Consider the following 13,344-nt stretch of genomic DNA (forward strand, 5'->3'; position numbering starts at 1 on the left):
CTCCTTCTCTGTCTCCCTCTCTCTCTCTCTTTCTCTCTCCCTGTCTCTGTCTGTCTCTCTCTGGTGTCTGTGAGCTCACAGTTATGACGAAGAAGGCAGTGTGTGTTACACTGAAGGCAGACAACGCTCCCCTGTGTGTGTGCGTGTGTGTTACACTGAAGGCAGACAACGCTCCCCTGTGTGTGTGCGTGTGTGTGTGTTACACTGAAGGCAGACAACGCTCCCCTGTGTGTGTGCGTGTGTGTGTGTTACACTGAAGGCAGACGACGCTCCCCTGTGTGTGTGTGTGTGTGTTACACTGAAGGCAGACGACGCTCCCCTGTGTGTGTGCGTGTGTGTGTGTGTTACACTGAAGGCAGATGACGCTCCCCTGTGTGTGTGTGTGTGTGTGTGTGTTACACTGAAGGCAGACGACGCTCCCCTGTGTGTGTGTGTGTGTGTGTGTGTGTTACACTGAAGGCAGACGACGCTCCCCTGTGTGTGTGTGTGTGTGTGTTACACTGAAGGCAGACGTCACTACCTTGTGTGTGTGTGTGTGTGTGTGTGTGTGTGTGTTACACTGAAGGCAGACGACGCTCCCCTGTGTGTGTGTGTGTTTGTGTGTTACACTGAAGGCAGACGACGCTCCCCTGTGTGTGTGTGTGTGTTACACTGAAGGCAGACGACGCTCCTGTGTGTGTGTGTGTGTGTGTGTGTATGTGTGTGTTACACTGAAGGCAGACGACGCTCCCCTCTGTGTGTGTGTGTGTGTGTGTGTGTATGTGTGTGTTACACTGAAGGCAGACGACGCTCCCCTCTGTGTGTGTGTGTATGTGTGTGTTACACTGAAGGCAGACGACGCTCCCCTGTGTGTTACACAGTGACACAAGAGTGTTACGACTCCAGCTTTCCCTGGGTGCTAAAGGAGAACTGGCATGTGGGTGTGAACAGACCAGAACCAAACTGGGAGCGAAAAAAAAACTAATGTCTCAAATGTAACTAGATGATGATGATGATGATGATGATGATCGCTGTTAGTTCTGTGACATTTAATTGTTTCTGACGTCATCAAAATCTGAACAGTCGCACAAAAACGACTTTCTTTCACCAAAAATAAAGTTCAATTTCATCTGTTGCCACAAACTAGCATCCATCCATCTATCCATCCATCCATCCATCCATCCATCTATCCATCTATCTATCCAGTCTTTCATCCATCCAAGGACACAGGGAACAATGTGGGGGACCCCCTGGACAGCAGGGCACAATCAAGCTAACTCAGGTCTTTCGACCAGAGAACCCAGAGGACACCCCATGAAGCACAGGGATAACATGCGACACACACACACACACACACACACACACACACACACACACACACACACACACACACACACACACACACACACACACACACACACACACACACACACACACACACGTAGAGTAAAGGTTGGGAATTGATGGTCTGGTCCGGGTTACAGTGTGCATGCTGTGTGAGCACTTATTTTTTTTTAAAGCGTTAGACTGCAGTTTGTAAATAAAAATCCAATCTTTTTTTACACTAAGTCCAGGATGCTAAAGCAGAGCTCCGTGGTGGACTTTCCTGAGGTGGCGTCTGAGATTCTCTGTGCGGTTAAACCTCCTCCCGCAGAGCGTGCAGTTATACGGCTTCTCCCCCGTGTGGATGCGCTCGTGCTTCTTCAGGTCGGCTAAACGACTGAACCTGAACTTGCAGCGCTCGCAGGCGAACGGTCTTTCACCCGAGTGGCAGACGAAGTGTGCGCCCAGGCTAGAGGCCGTCGCGAACGACTTGCCGCACACGTGACAGATGTGCGAGTTCTCTCTTCGCACCGTGATGCCGAACAGACTGCAACTGGCGTCCAACATGTGTTCTGCTCGGACATGTGCGTGCGGTGGTGTGGACGAGTCCCTGGACACGAGGGAGGGATTACCTTGGACCGGATGATAGGGCAGAAGGAGGTGTGCGTCCGTGATCGTGTTTTCAGTCTGTTCCGATACGGAACATTCTGGAAACTCTGCTTCTGTTTTGATATTTGTATTTAAGATCCCCGGCGCACCGGTGACGTCCGGTGACACCGATAGGCTCCTCAAGCTCGAGTGGCTCTTCCTCCTTTTATGTGAAAAGTCACACGGTGTAGAAATGGCATGGTCGGGTTCTCGTGTTTCCGGTCTCTGCAGTAGAGCGCTCGGTTTGTCCTCCTCCTCCGACGACAGATTGTACGGATCCATTTCTTCTTGATCTTCGGTCTCTTCTGGCTCTCTGTCCAAATGACGGTCCAGCACGTGCACGTGGTGAGACTCGTAGAGCGGCTCTTCTGAGGACGAAACCTGCTGCACTGCGTCTGAAAACATAGAGACGTTTAATGTTCTGGCACAACCCTGAGACATGTTAATGTCTAATCTCGTTTACGTTATAAACTCGTTTACGTCGTAAACTTACGTCGTTCCTCACCAGCCTCTTTTTTTTTTATCTCTCACTCTCTCTCTCTGACTTGATGTGTCATATTACAGAGAAAACTCAAAGCATAAACTCCTCTTTCCTGAAGGTGTCCAAAAATGAGAATTTTAATAAATGTTTAAGCTCCATGATTGTGTTCATCCTGTAGATGAGTTTAACCCAAACCTGATATCTGCAGGCTTTTCTGGAGCTCCTCGAGCGTGCGCTGCAGCTTCTGGTTCTCCTGCCGAATCCTGGCCGATTCATCACGGTATTCGGCCACGGCCTGACCCATCAGACGCAGGACCTCGTGCACGGCTGTAGCCAAAAGCTCGGCCACGTTTGTGACCAGGAGGTCCATCTGAGTCATCTTCAGTTCGGGGTTCTCGCTGAGCCAACGATCTGCTGACAGGGAGACAGAAAAAATTCAGTTTAATCTGAAGCTCTGTGCAAAAATTAAAGGGAAAACCTTAAAGGGAAAACGTACGTATTAAAAAGTAATGCTTATATTTGATCACTGAGTCATCCAGCTGATAAACTAATCCAATCTGAATAGGGTTGGTTTCTTTATCACAAGACACAAGAAGGAACACGAAATGGCTATTATGCAGTTATGCATAGTATAGTATAGTACAGTGTAGTATAGTATGGTGTAGTATAGCATAGTATAGTGGAATATAGTGAAGTATAGTGTAGCATAGTAGTGTAGTGTAGTATAGTGTAATATAGTGAAGTGTAGTGTAGTATAGTATGGTGTAGTGTAGTACAGTGTAGTATAGTATAGTATATTGTAGTATGGTATAGTATAGTGTAATATAGTGAAGTATAGTATAGCATAGCATAGTGTAATATAGTATAGTGTAGTATAGTGTAATATAGCATAGTATAGCATAGTGTAGTGTAATATAGTATAGTGAAGTACAGCATAGTGTAGTGTAATATAGTATAGTGTAGTACAGTGAAGTACAGCATAGTGTAGTGTAATATAGTATAGTGAAGTATAGTATAGTGTAGTATAGCATAGTGTAGTGTAATATAGTATAGTGAAGTATAGTATAGTGTAGTATAGCATAGTGTAGTGCAATATAGTATAGTGTAATATAGCATAGTATAGTGAAGTATAGTATAGTGTAGCATAGTGTAGTGTAATATAGTATAGTGTAGTACAGTGAAGTACAGCATAGTGTAGTGTAATATAGTATAGTGAAGTATAGTATAGCATAGTGTAGTGTAATATAATGTAGTATAGTGTAGTATAGTGAGGCATAGCATAGTGTAGTATAGCATAGTGTAGTGTAGTATAGCATAGCATAGTACAAGAGTATAGTATAGTATAGTGTAGAATAGTATAATATAGTAGTGTAGTATAGTATAGTGTAGAATGGTATAGTATAGCACAGCCTAGTATAGTATAGCATAATATAGCACAGCATAGTATACTATACTACACAACACTATACTACACTATACTACACTACACAACACTATACTACACTATACTACACTACACAACACTATACTACACAACACGACACTATACTACACGACACTATACTACACTATACTACACTACACTATACTACACTACACAACACTATACTACACAACACGACACTATACTACACTACACGACACTATACTACACTATACTACACTACACGACACTATACTACACTACACGACACTATACTACACTATACTACACAACACTATACTACACTACACGACACTATACGACACTATACTACACTATACAACACTATACTACACTACACAACACTATACTACACTACACAACACTATACTACACTACACAACACGACACTATACTACACTATACTACACAACACTATACTACACTACACGACACTATACGACACTATACTACACTATACAACACTATACTACACTACACAACACTATACTACACTACACAACACTACACTATACTATACTACACTATACTACACTACACGACACTATACTACACTACACGACACAACACGACACTATACTACACTATACTACACTACACAACACTATACTACACTACACAACACTATACTACACTACACAACACTATACTACACTACACGACACTACACTACACGACACTATACTACACTATACTACACTACACAACACTATACTACACTACACAACACTATACTACACTATGCTACACAACACTATACTACCCTATACTACACGACACTATACTACACTACACTATACTACACTACACGACACTATACTACACTACACAACACTATACTATACTACACTACACGACACTATACTACACTACACAACACTATACTACACTATGCTACACAACACTATACTACACTATACTACACGACACTATACTACACTACACTATACTACACTACACGACACTATACTATACTACACTACACGACACTATACTACACTACACGACACTATACTACACTACACAACACTATACTACACTACACAACACTATACTACACTACACAACACTATGCTACACAACACTATACTACACTATACTACACGACACTATACTACACTACACTATACTACACTACACGACACTATACTACACTACACAACACTATACTATACTACACTACACGACACTATACTACACTACACAACACTATACTACACTACACTACACTACACGACACTATACTACACTACATGACACTATACTACACAACACTATACTATACTACACTACACGACACTATACTACACTACACAACACTATACTACACTATGCTACACAACACTATACTACACTATACTACACGACACTATACTACACTACACTATACTACACTACACGACACTATACTACACTACACAACACTATACTACACTACACAACACTATACTACACTACACTACACAACACTATACGACACTATACTACACTACATGACACTATACTACACTACACAACACTATACTACACTACACTATACTACACTACACGACACTATACTACACTACACAACACTATACTACACTACACAACACTATACTACACTACACAACACTATACTACACTATGCTACACAACACTATACTACACTATACTACACGACACTATACTACACTACACTATACTACACTACACGACACTATACTACACTACACTACACGACACTATACTACACTACACAACACTATACTACACTACACTACACTACACGACACTATACTACACTACACGACACTATACTACACTACACAACACTACACTATACTACACTACACGACACTATACTACACTACACAACACTATACTACACTACACAACACGACACTATACTACACTACACAACACTACACTATACTACACTACACGACACTATACTACACTACACAACACTATACTACACTACACAACACGACACTATACTACACTACACAACACGACACTATACTACACTACACAACACTATACTACACTACACAACACTATACTACACTATGCTACACAACACTATACTACACTATACTACACGACACTATACTACACTACACTACACTATACTACACTACACTACACAACACTACACTACACGACACTATACTACACTACACAACACTACACTACACGACACTATACTACACTACACTATACTACACTACACGACACTATACTACACTACACAACACTATACTATACTACACAACACGACACTATACTACACTACACAACACTACACTATGCTACAGTATAGTATAATAATTATGCAGTTATACATAATATCTAGACCTTTCATGTGTTACCAGGTGAACAGAAAAAACAGAAAAGGACATGAAACAAAGAGGACAGAAGTTCATCTGCAGTCTTATATAACTCACACCACATACTCAGAAAAACTGAAAGAAATCATACGTAGGGGTGTTTATATGGGTACAAACGAACGTATAAACGTGGAGTATACACGTGAATAAACGTGTGAGGTTTTCACTGCTAGCACAGCTACATGTTTCCCCTCACCTTCCTGTCAGACATGTAGCATTAGCATTAGCTAGCAACAGTGGCTAATAAACACAGCCTGGTTTTTCCTCCGCATTTCTATAGTTCAGGAAGATCAAAAATACGACATTTAACGTGTCTCACTAAGGAATTGAACACTTCGAGTGTTAGAAATAAATCAATTAATTAATTAAAAACAAAAAAATGAACCTTTGCAACGCTGTCATTGATGTTGTCATAGCGACAGCGCTTACCTTTCGATTTCGGCCTGTAGACGCGTTTGATGATGCGGAAAACTGAGTGACAGACCGTTCAGCCTATGAAACGAAGCCCCACCCACCAAGAGCATGACCAATCAGAATCCTGTGTCCGCTTGTAAACAGCACTGCAGAGTAAAGTGATTGCGTCATCAAAAGCTGCTCTTCTTTTCTGATAAGTAAACAAATATAGCTACAGAAATATATAGTTTTAAACCCGAAACTGCTAAAATCTACACATCAGCTAATACAAAACAACTCTGTATTCATGAAAAATACAACTGATACACGTGTGTCTTACATTATTACATACGTAATAGGTGGCGATAGACTTAAGATAACAGCACATGGTTTCATTAAAGGTGGGGTGTACGTTGTTTGAGAAATGCTTCTTAAACCTGAGTCGGGCCGACAAACAAAACAAACGTGTAGCCAATGAGCAGAAAGGGGCGTGTCTTGTCAATACGGGCGGAGAGAGTGTTCAGTGCGCATGTGTGACATTAGCAGAAAGCGATTGAAACATGGAGGATAAAAACATTAAGCGAAGAAAGACTTACGATAAGGCAAGAAGTAGGACGTGTTAATACAGGATCAGCTTTCCAGCGCTGGAGAGAACTGAAGGAGCAGGAAGTTGGCCACATATTCACAGGTTGGAGTTTCCCGAGTCAATAACTCCTGAGCTAAATGCTGTTACTACACAAATAACACCTCTTTTCTATCGTAGTGATGTAGAGAGGCAGCTACAACCGCGTTTTGTGTAGTAACAGCGTTTAGCTCAGGAGTTATCGACTCGGGAAACTCCGACCTGTGAATATGTGGCCGACTTTACTTAAGACGCCGAGGCGCTTTTTTCCTTCTCGATAGGTGAGTAACGTTGGTTTTGCTTTGTTACACAGAACTAATATATGCCTTTGTCCTTTACATCATTATGCTTGTGTGGCATTTTTGCTTGTTTGTTTATCTACAATCGTATTGTACTTCCCTTCAGCTGTGATAAAGACACGTTCCTTTCCATTAGTTGCCTGGGTTACGTATGTACGTGTGGGCGGAGCTATCGATACAGGGGTGGGACATGTTTGGGTTAGGGGCATGTTTGTTTTGGTGATTTTATATGTCAACATTGGCTTTAAAACAACGGAGACAACATCTTTAATTGCTTATTGTATATTGACTATCTGGAAATATCTGGAAATGTCTCTCAAAATTATCCAAGTAACCACAAGCCACATGCTGCAGGATTAAAGCTTATTAAGTTCACTGGTGTGTTTTATTTTTGTTTGTTTCTGAAGTAAAGGTACACATTCTCATCTCCATCTTTTCCCAGAAAATATCTGCACAATGCCGATTCGGATCAGATCCTTCAAAAAGACCGAGCGGTAAAGCAGGTTTTAATTTCATAAGAAGAACATGGACGGGGTGCGAGATTCCAGGTCATAACAAAAGTCATTCACAATGATTCCTGCTCCCTAAACTGAACATTAAGATCTGTTATATTAACACACTTAACATTCATTGTAAAAATACTAACTAAAATATTTTAATTCCTGTAATCTGGTGGAAATTAAAGTCTGTTAAAATGACAGTATTCACGTTATTTTCAGCATGTAATAACACTTCATAAGAATTATGATGTTTATATACTTAATGAATTAAAAGTATAAATCTTTTTAACACACAGGTTGATAGACATTTCGTTACCAATCTTTCAAGTTATTACTGTAAGCAAACCTTCTTATGGTGTTTAAATGAGTACAGTGAACAAGATCCGATTTGAATGGTTCAGTTTATTTGGAAGTAAGTGGGAGTGAAAACTGCACGCTGACATCAGGACCATGCAGGAGTGCTTATAGTGCTTACAGGAACTGAGGGATTTTATTTTCTCACACACACACACACACACACACACACACACACACAGTTAATGTATAAACCTGACATTAACATCATTAGCTTACAAAATAGGTGCGTTTTTTCCCCTTAAAGGACAGAATTAAAATATTTGGGTTCATTATAATAAAATAAATGAATTACAAGTGCAGGTTATTTGGTACGACTCCTGTACAATTCGCTAAATTCAGACTTTGTGCAAGATAAATTTATTAAATAGAATTCTTTTAAATGATCACTGTCTCAGCCTGATACTGGAGAATACTGTATAAGAAACACTGTACCCTTTAGTGACCAGAAACAAAACGTACCAAACAGGAGCTTAGATCTCTCACACACACTCACACACACACACACTCACACACACACTCGCACACGCAGTCGCACACGCAGTCGCACACGCTCTCTCTAATATAGCGAATCGAGGATAAATTAAAGAGAGAGCTGAAGCAGAAATAAAATATACACCTAGTCCCTTTTACACCAGATGTAATCAGTCAGCCAAAATTTGACGATATAATAAACGTCACTGATGCACACTGAGTGTATTCAGCTGAGCTTTGCACCTCGGAGCTGATCACGATCACCAGATTTTGAGGTAAGAGGAACGCTGTGGACGTTTTATTTCTGACTCGGACGTCTCTGAGTAACAGGATCGGACGGCGAGCGTTGGCGGCTGAAGTTCCACATTTTCTACCAAGTTTCACATTGACGGTGTTTAGCTGCTATTTCAGTCATAACCTTAGAATAAATGTAAATCTACTACTGTTAAAGCGAGTCAGCTATGCGTAGACGGTCGGAATTCCTGCACACCTGGGAGTTTTCCTGCACGGACGCTCTTATGAGAGGTGTTTAAAACAAGCTGCCGAGGTGAATCGGGTGTGTTGGATATCGCAGCCACTCCAGGACGCGCCGACTTGGGTGTTGTACGGTACTGCAGTCGGTTCTGAGCATCTTTTGCTTGTTTTCTCATCGTACGTGTTGTGTTGGAGCACAAAGACCCTCTAAAGCGCACAGCGGAAGCAGGACTGAGGACACGGTGCACGTCACAGACAACAGCAGTTAGGAAGTGGTTCCTATGTTAGAAACATTACTATCAGTGCCTATAGAGCAAGAATTCAGTCTGTACAGCTAGATCGGTGTTTCCCAAACCTGCTCCTGTCTTTCTAAACCATACAGTGTGTGAGTAGGGTCGACAAACATAAAGTACTGGAAGAGCTTCTAGTAATAAGAACTCCTGCTTTCAGTCGGTAGTAAACTGAATAAGGTTTCAGTACTGACGTAATGTAACAAAAGGGGTTTCAGTACTGATTCAATTTATTCATCAGGTGTTAATACTGACGTACATCAATACTGACTAAATGTACTGAAAGGAGATTCGGTACTGACCAAATGTACAGAAAGGAGATTCGGTACTGACCAAATGTACTGAAAGGAGATTCGGTACTGACTAAAATGTACTGAAAGGAGATTCGGTACTGACCAAATGTACTGAAAGGAGATTCGGTACTGACTAAAATGTACTGAAAGGAGATTCGGTACTGACCAAATGTACTGAAAGGAGATTCGGTACTGACCAAATGTACTGAAAGGAGATTCGGTACTGACTAAAATGTACTGAAAGGAGATTCGGTACTGACCAAATGTACTGAAAGGAGATTCTGTACTGACCAAATGTACTGAAAGAGTTTCAGTACTGCCATAACGCATAGAATTTAGGTATTGTATTTGGTTCACACTGGTGGCTAAAGGAGCAGGATTCGGGTTGAACACGGTTCGCTTAGAAAGCACGCCGACTTCAGCGGCGACGTTAACGCAGGTAACTGATGGAACGGTAACTACAGAGTGCGAGAATCCAGTGAGAATCTGATGATCCGTGTTTCCCAAAGCGCACGGTTTAGTGCGACTTCCTGCTGTAACGCGCTGGCGAACGTTGTATTGGTGTTACTCGGGAAACGAACCGATCTGTGATTCTCAGCAGGAAGACAGACCTGGGAAACACTGAAGAGACGCTATTTTATTCGACACTTTTGAAACGAAGCGTGCACTAGTTCCTTACGCGGACGCTAACAGTGACTACAGTGCGAGTGAAGGCGTGCGTGACGGGTCCCGGTGGCCGTTAGGTCCCTTTTGGTGGACTCCATTTCAGTGCCGCGGGGTCGATCGTCTTTCCGCTTCCACGCTTCATCTCTTTGGACCTCCATTCGTCGATCAGGTCCTAGAGTTTAACACGAGCACGTTGGAGTTAACGTATCGACACCCGACACTGTAGGGAATTAAAAAAAAAAGGGGTGGGATTGATTAAAGGATGTTACCTGTCTCTTTAACACCAGGTGCTTTCCTTTCCAGTACTTGAGCATCTGAAGCGACTGCAGGGTGCTGACGATGTCGACAGGATTCACCGCCGTTTCCTGGCTGATCTCTGGGGGGGTGGTTAAAAAAAAAAAAAAAAAAGACCTCGTGTTGGCATGACGATTACAGGTACAATCAGTCCAGTGTTCAAGACACATCATGTAAGCACACCTACGCTAACTGAACCATGAGAACAGGTATTTCTGCAAATCAACAGCCAGCCACTGTTTTAGCAAATATTAAAGCGGCAATGTGAGACTTGTCAGATTTATTGAGTCGGTGAAGAAAAATAAATAATAATAAAAAAATTCTTGTGCCGCTGTGAAAAAAGATAAAAAACAAAAAGATGTACACAGAGCAGGATTGACTTCGAACAACTTTATACAGAATGTGCTTTAAAACAGACAGATGGAGTTCATGCTAACCAGAACAATGTGTGTGTGTGTGTGTGTGTGTGTGTGTTTTGTTACCTTTAATAGAGACCTCTTTGCCCTGGAAGGTATGCAGGTAGCGCAGCAGCACCTCTTTCCAGTAGCTCCTATAGCTAATGAGACCCAGATCAGACAGAGGACGCTCAGGAGAACCCACCTTCTCCTCCACCTTCGACAGCAGGTAACCTACACACACACACACACACACACACACACACACACACACAGGATGAAGACACTCTACAGACTTGTAAAGAAGTGCTTAACGATACACAAGTAATAAACACACTGTGTAGTAACAGCGTAACGCAGGAGTTATTGACTCGGAGCGTACTCACTGAAGTCGATGAGCATTTTGCCGTAGCCCTGCCTCATGTACTGTGGCATGGTCAGGATGCAGGACACGTTGTAGTTCAGGAAGGAGTTCTTCTCCTACAGACAGTAAAAACCAGGTGTATGTTATACACTGTGGCTCAGATCAAGATCATCACTTAATCCAGAACTTTATCCTTTTCACTCTGCTTCTCTTATGGTGTGTGACGAAGGTCGGTGTGATATGAAGGTGTTTTGGGTGGTTACCTTGGAGAAGTACCCCACCAGGTGACACCCTGTGTTGTCTGCCTCGGTCATCACGTAGAAGAGGAAGGGCTCCACGTCGTAGTACAGAGTTTTATGGTCCAGGAAGAGCTTGGCGAGGAGACACAGGTTCTGGCAGTAAATCTGTTCATGTAAAAACATGGGGATTTAATTTAGTAGTAAATATTTTGTCTTTAAAGCGCGAGGTATAAAATCCCCCAAAAGTCTCCATACAGAACACAGACTTAACAACTGGTCAGCAAAACCTCTTTCTTTGTCCTCACTCTCCCTCACTCTCCCTCACTCTCTCTCACTCTCTCTCACTCTCTCTCACTCTCCCTCACTCTCTCTCACTCTCCCTCACTCTCTCTCACTCTCCCTCCCTCTATTTCCCTCGCTTTCTCCCTCCCTCTCTCCCTCCCGCTATTTCCCTCTCTCTCTCTCTCTCTCTATATATATATCTAAATTTCCCTCGCTCTCTCCCTCTATCTCACTCTCTCCCTCACTCTCCCTCACTTTCTCCCTCACTCACTCTCTCTATTTCCCTCGCTCTCTCCCTCTATCTCCCTCTCCCTCACTCCATCTCTCCCTCCCTCGCTTTTGCTCTCCCTCTCTCCCTCCCTCGCTCTTGCTCTCCCTCCCTCGCTCTTGCTCTCCCTCCCTCGCTCTTGCTCTCCCTCGCTCTCCCTCCCTCTCCCTTGCCCTCGCTCTCCCTCCCTCTCCCTTGCCCTCGCTCTCCCTCCCTCTCCCTCGCTCTTGCTCTCCCTCCCTCTCCCTCGCTCTCCCTCGCTCTCCCTCGCTCTCCCTCGCTCTCCCTCGCTCTCCCTCGCTCTCCCTCTCTCTTGCTCTCCCTCCCTCGCTCTTGCTCTCCCTCGCTCTCCCTCCCTCTCCCTCGCTCTCCCTCCCTCGCTCTCCCTCCCTCCCTCTCTCTCCCTCTCCCTCCCTCTCCCTCCCTCTCCCTCGCTCTCCCTCCCTCTCCCTCGCTCTCCCTCCCTCTCCCTCGCTCTCCCTCGCTCTCCCTCCCTCTCCCTCGCTCTCCCTCTCTCTCTCTTGCTCTCCCTCCCGCTCCCTCGCTAGTAGAAAGTACAGCATTTTGCCAGACAGTGTAGGCAGAACAATAAACAATGACATGTATTATATACTTTGTTTTTCTTGCCGTCCACTTCAAAAACCGAGATGGCGCCTTTCCTGTAGATCTCATCTCCAGGTGGATGCTTCCACACACACTTCGCCTGCCAGAGACAAAGACATATGTTTATGTGCTGAGGGTTTCTCTTCAGAACTCTGTAAGGAATAAACCACTCCAGGTTCTTCTGTTACTGTCCTGAACCACATCACGTTCCTGTAACACGACATTCCGGAGTGTTTTACTCCTCTTACACCACTGATTACAGAATGACGTGTCACAACTTCATCCAT

General features: G+C 43.2%; 2 protein-coding genes across 13 annotated transcripts in view; both read right to left on the minus strand.

Annotated features, from left to right (window-relative positions):
- Window positions 1–1,013: 1,013 nt before the first annotated feature.
- Window positions 1,014–6,825, minus strand: zgc:113090 (uncharacterized protein LOC553741 homolog). Of its 5 annotated transcripts, none has more exons than XM_027134755.2 (3): window positions 6,677–6,825; window positions 2,627–2,845; window positions 1,014–2,345 (listed from the first exon to the last, which is right to left on the minus strand). In XM_027134755.2, the coding sequence occupies exons 2-3, from the start codon at window positions 2,808–2,810 to the stop codon at window positions 1,558–1,560; spliced, it is 972 nt and encodes a 323-aa protein (XP_026990556.2). In that variant the 5' UTR covers window positions 2,811–2,845; window positions 6,677–6,825; the 3' UTR covers window positions 1,014–1,557. The 5 variants fall into 5 exon arrangements, with proteins under 5 accessions (XP_026990556.2, XP_026990564.2, XP_026990572.2 ...); XM_027134763.2 differs by having other exon boundaries at window positions 2,627–2,842; window positions 6,677–6,799; XM_027134771.2 differs by having other exon boundaries at window positions 6,633–6,708.
- Window positions 6,826–8,443: 1,618 nt separating this feature from the next.
- The window catches only part of kat7a (K(lysine) acetyltransferase 7a), an 11,854-nt gene continuing 6,953 nt past the window's right edge, over window positions 8,444–13,344 (minus strand). For all 8 annotated transcript variants that reach the window (XM_047800544.1, XM_027135553.2, XM_047800547.1 and 5 more), the window contains 6 exons: window positions 13,068–13,157; window positions 11,929–12,069; window positions 11,688–11,781; window positions 11,389–11,535; window positions 10,882–10,988; window positions 8,444–10,784 (listed from right to left, as the gene is read on the minus strand). In XM_047800544.1, coding sequence (XP_047656500.1) covers window positions 10,686–10,784; window positions 10,882–10,988; window positions 11,389–11,535; window positions 11,688–11,781; window positions 11,929–12,069; window positions 13,068–13,157 — 678 coding nt within the window. In that variant the 3' untranslated portion in view covers window positions 8,444–10,685. The remainder of the gene's footprint in view (window positions 10,785–10,881; window positions 10,989–11,388; window positions 11,536–11,687; window positions 11,782–11,928; window positions 12,070–13,067; window positions 13,158–13,344) is intronic.

Source organism: Tachysurus fulvidraco, chromosome 15 (genome assembly GCF_022655615.1).
Source record: "Tachysurus fulvidraco isolate hzauxx_2018 chromosome 15, HZAU_PFXX_2.0, whole genome shotgun sequence".
NCBI classification, from domain to species: Eukaryota; Metazoa; Chordata; class Actinopteri; order Siluriformes; family Bagridae; genus Tachysurus; species Tachysurus fulvidraco.

Bases quoted from the DNA above. Each gene is read 5' to 3' on its own strand.
- zgc:113090 (XM_027134755.2), bottom strand. From the start codon at position 2,810: ATGACTCAGATGGACCTCCTGGTCACAAACGTGGCCGAGCTTTTGGCT. The intron at 2,346-2,626 runs GTTTGGGTTAAA...CTATGTTTTCAG, and splicing joins GAAAAGCCTGCAGATATCAG to ACGCAGTGCAGCAGGTTTCG.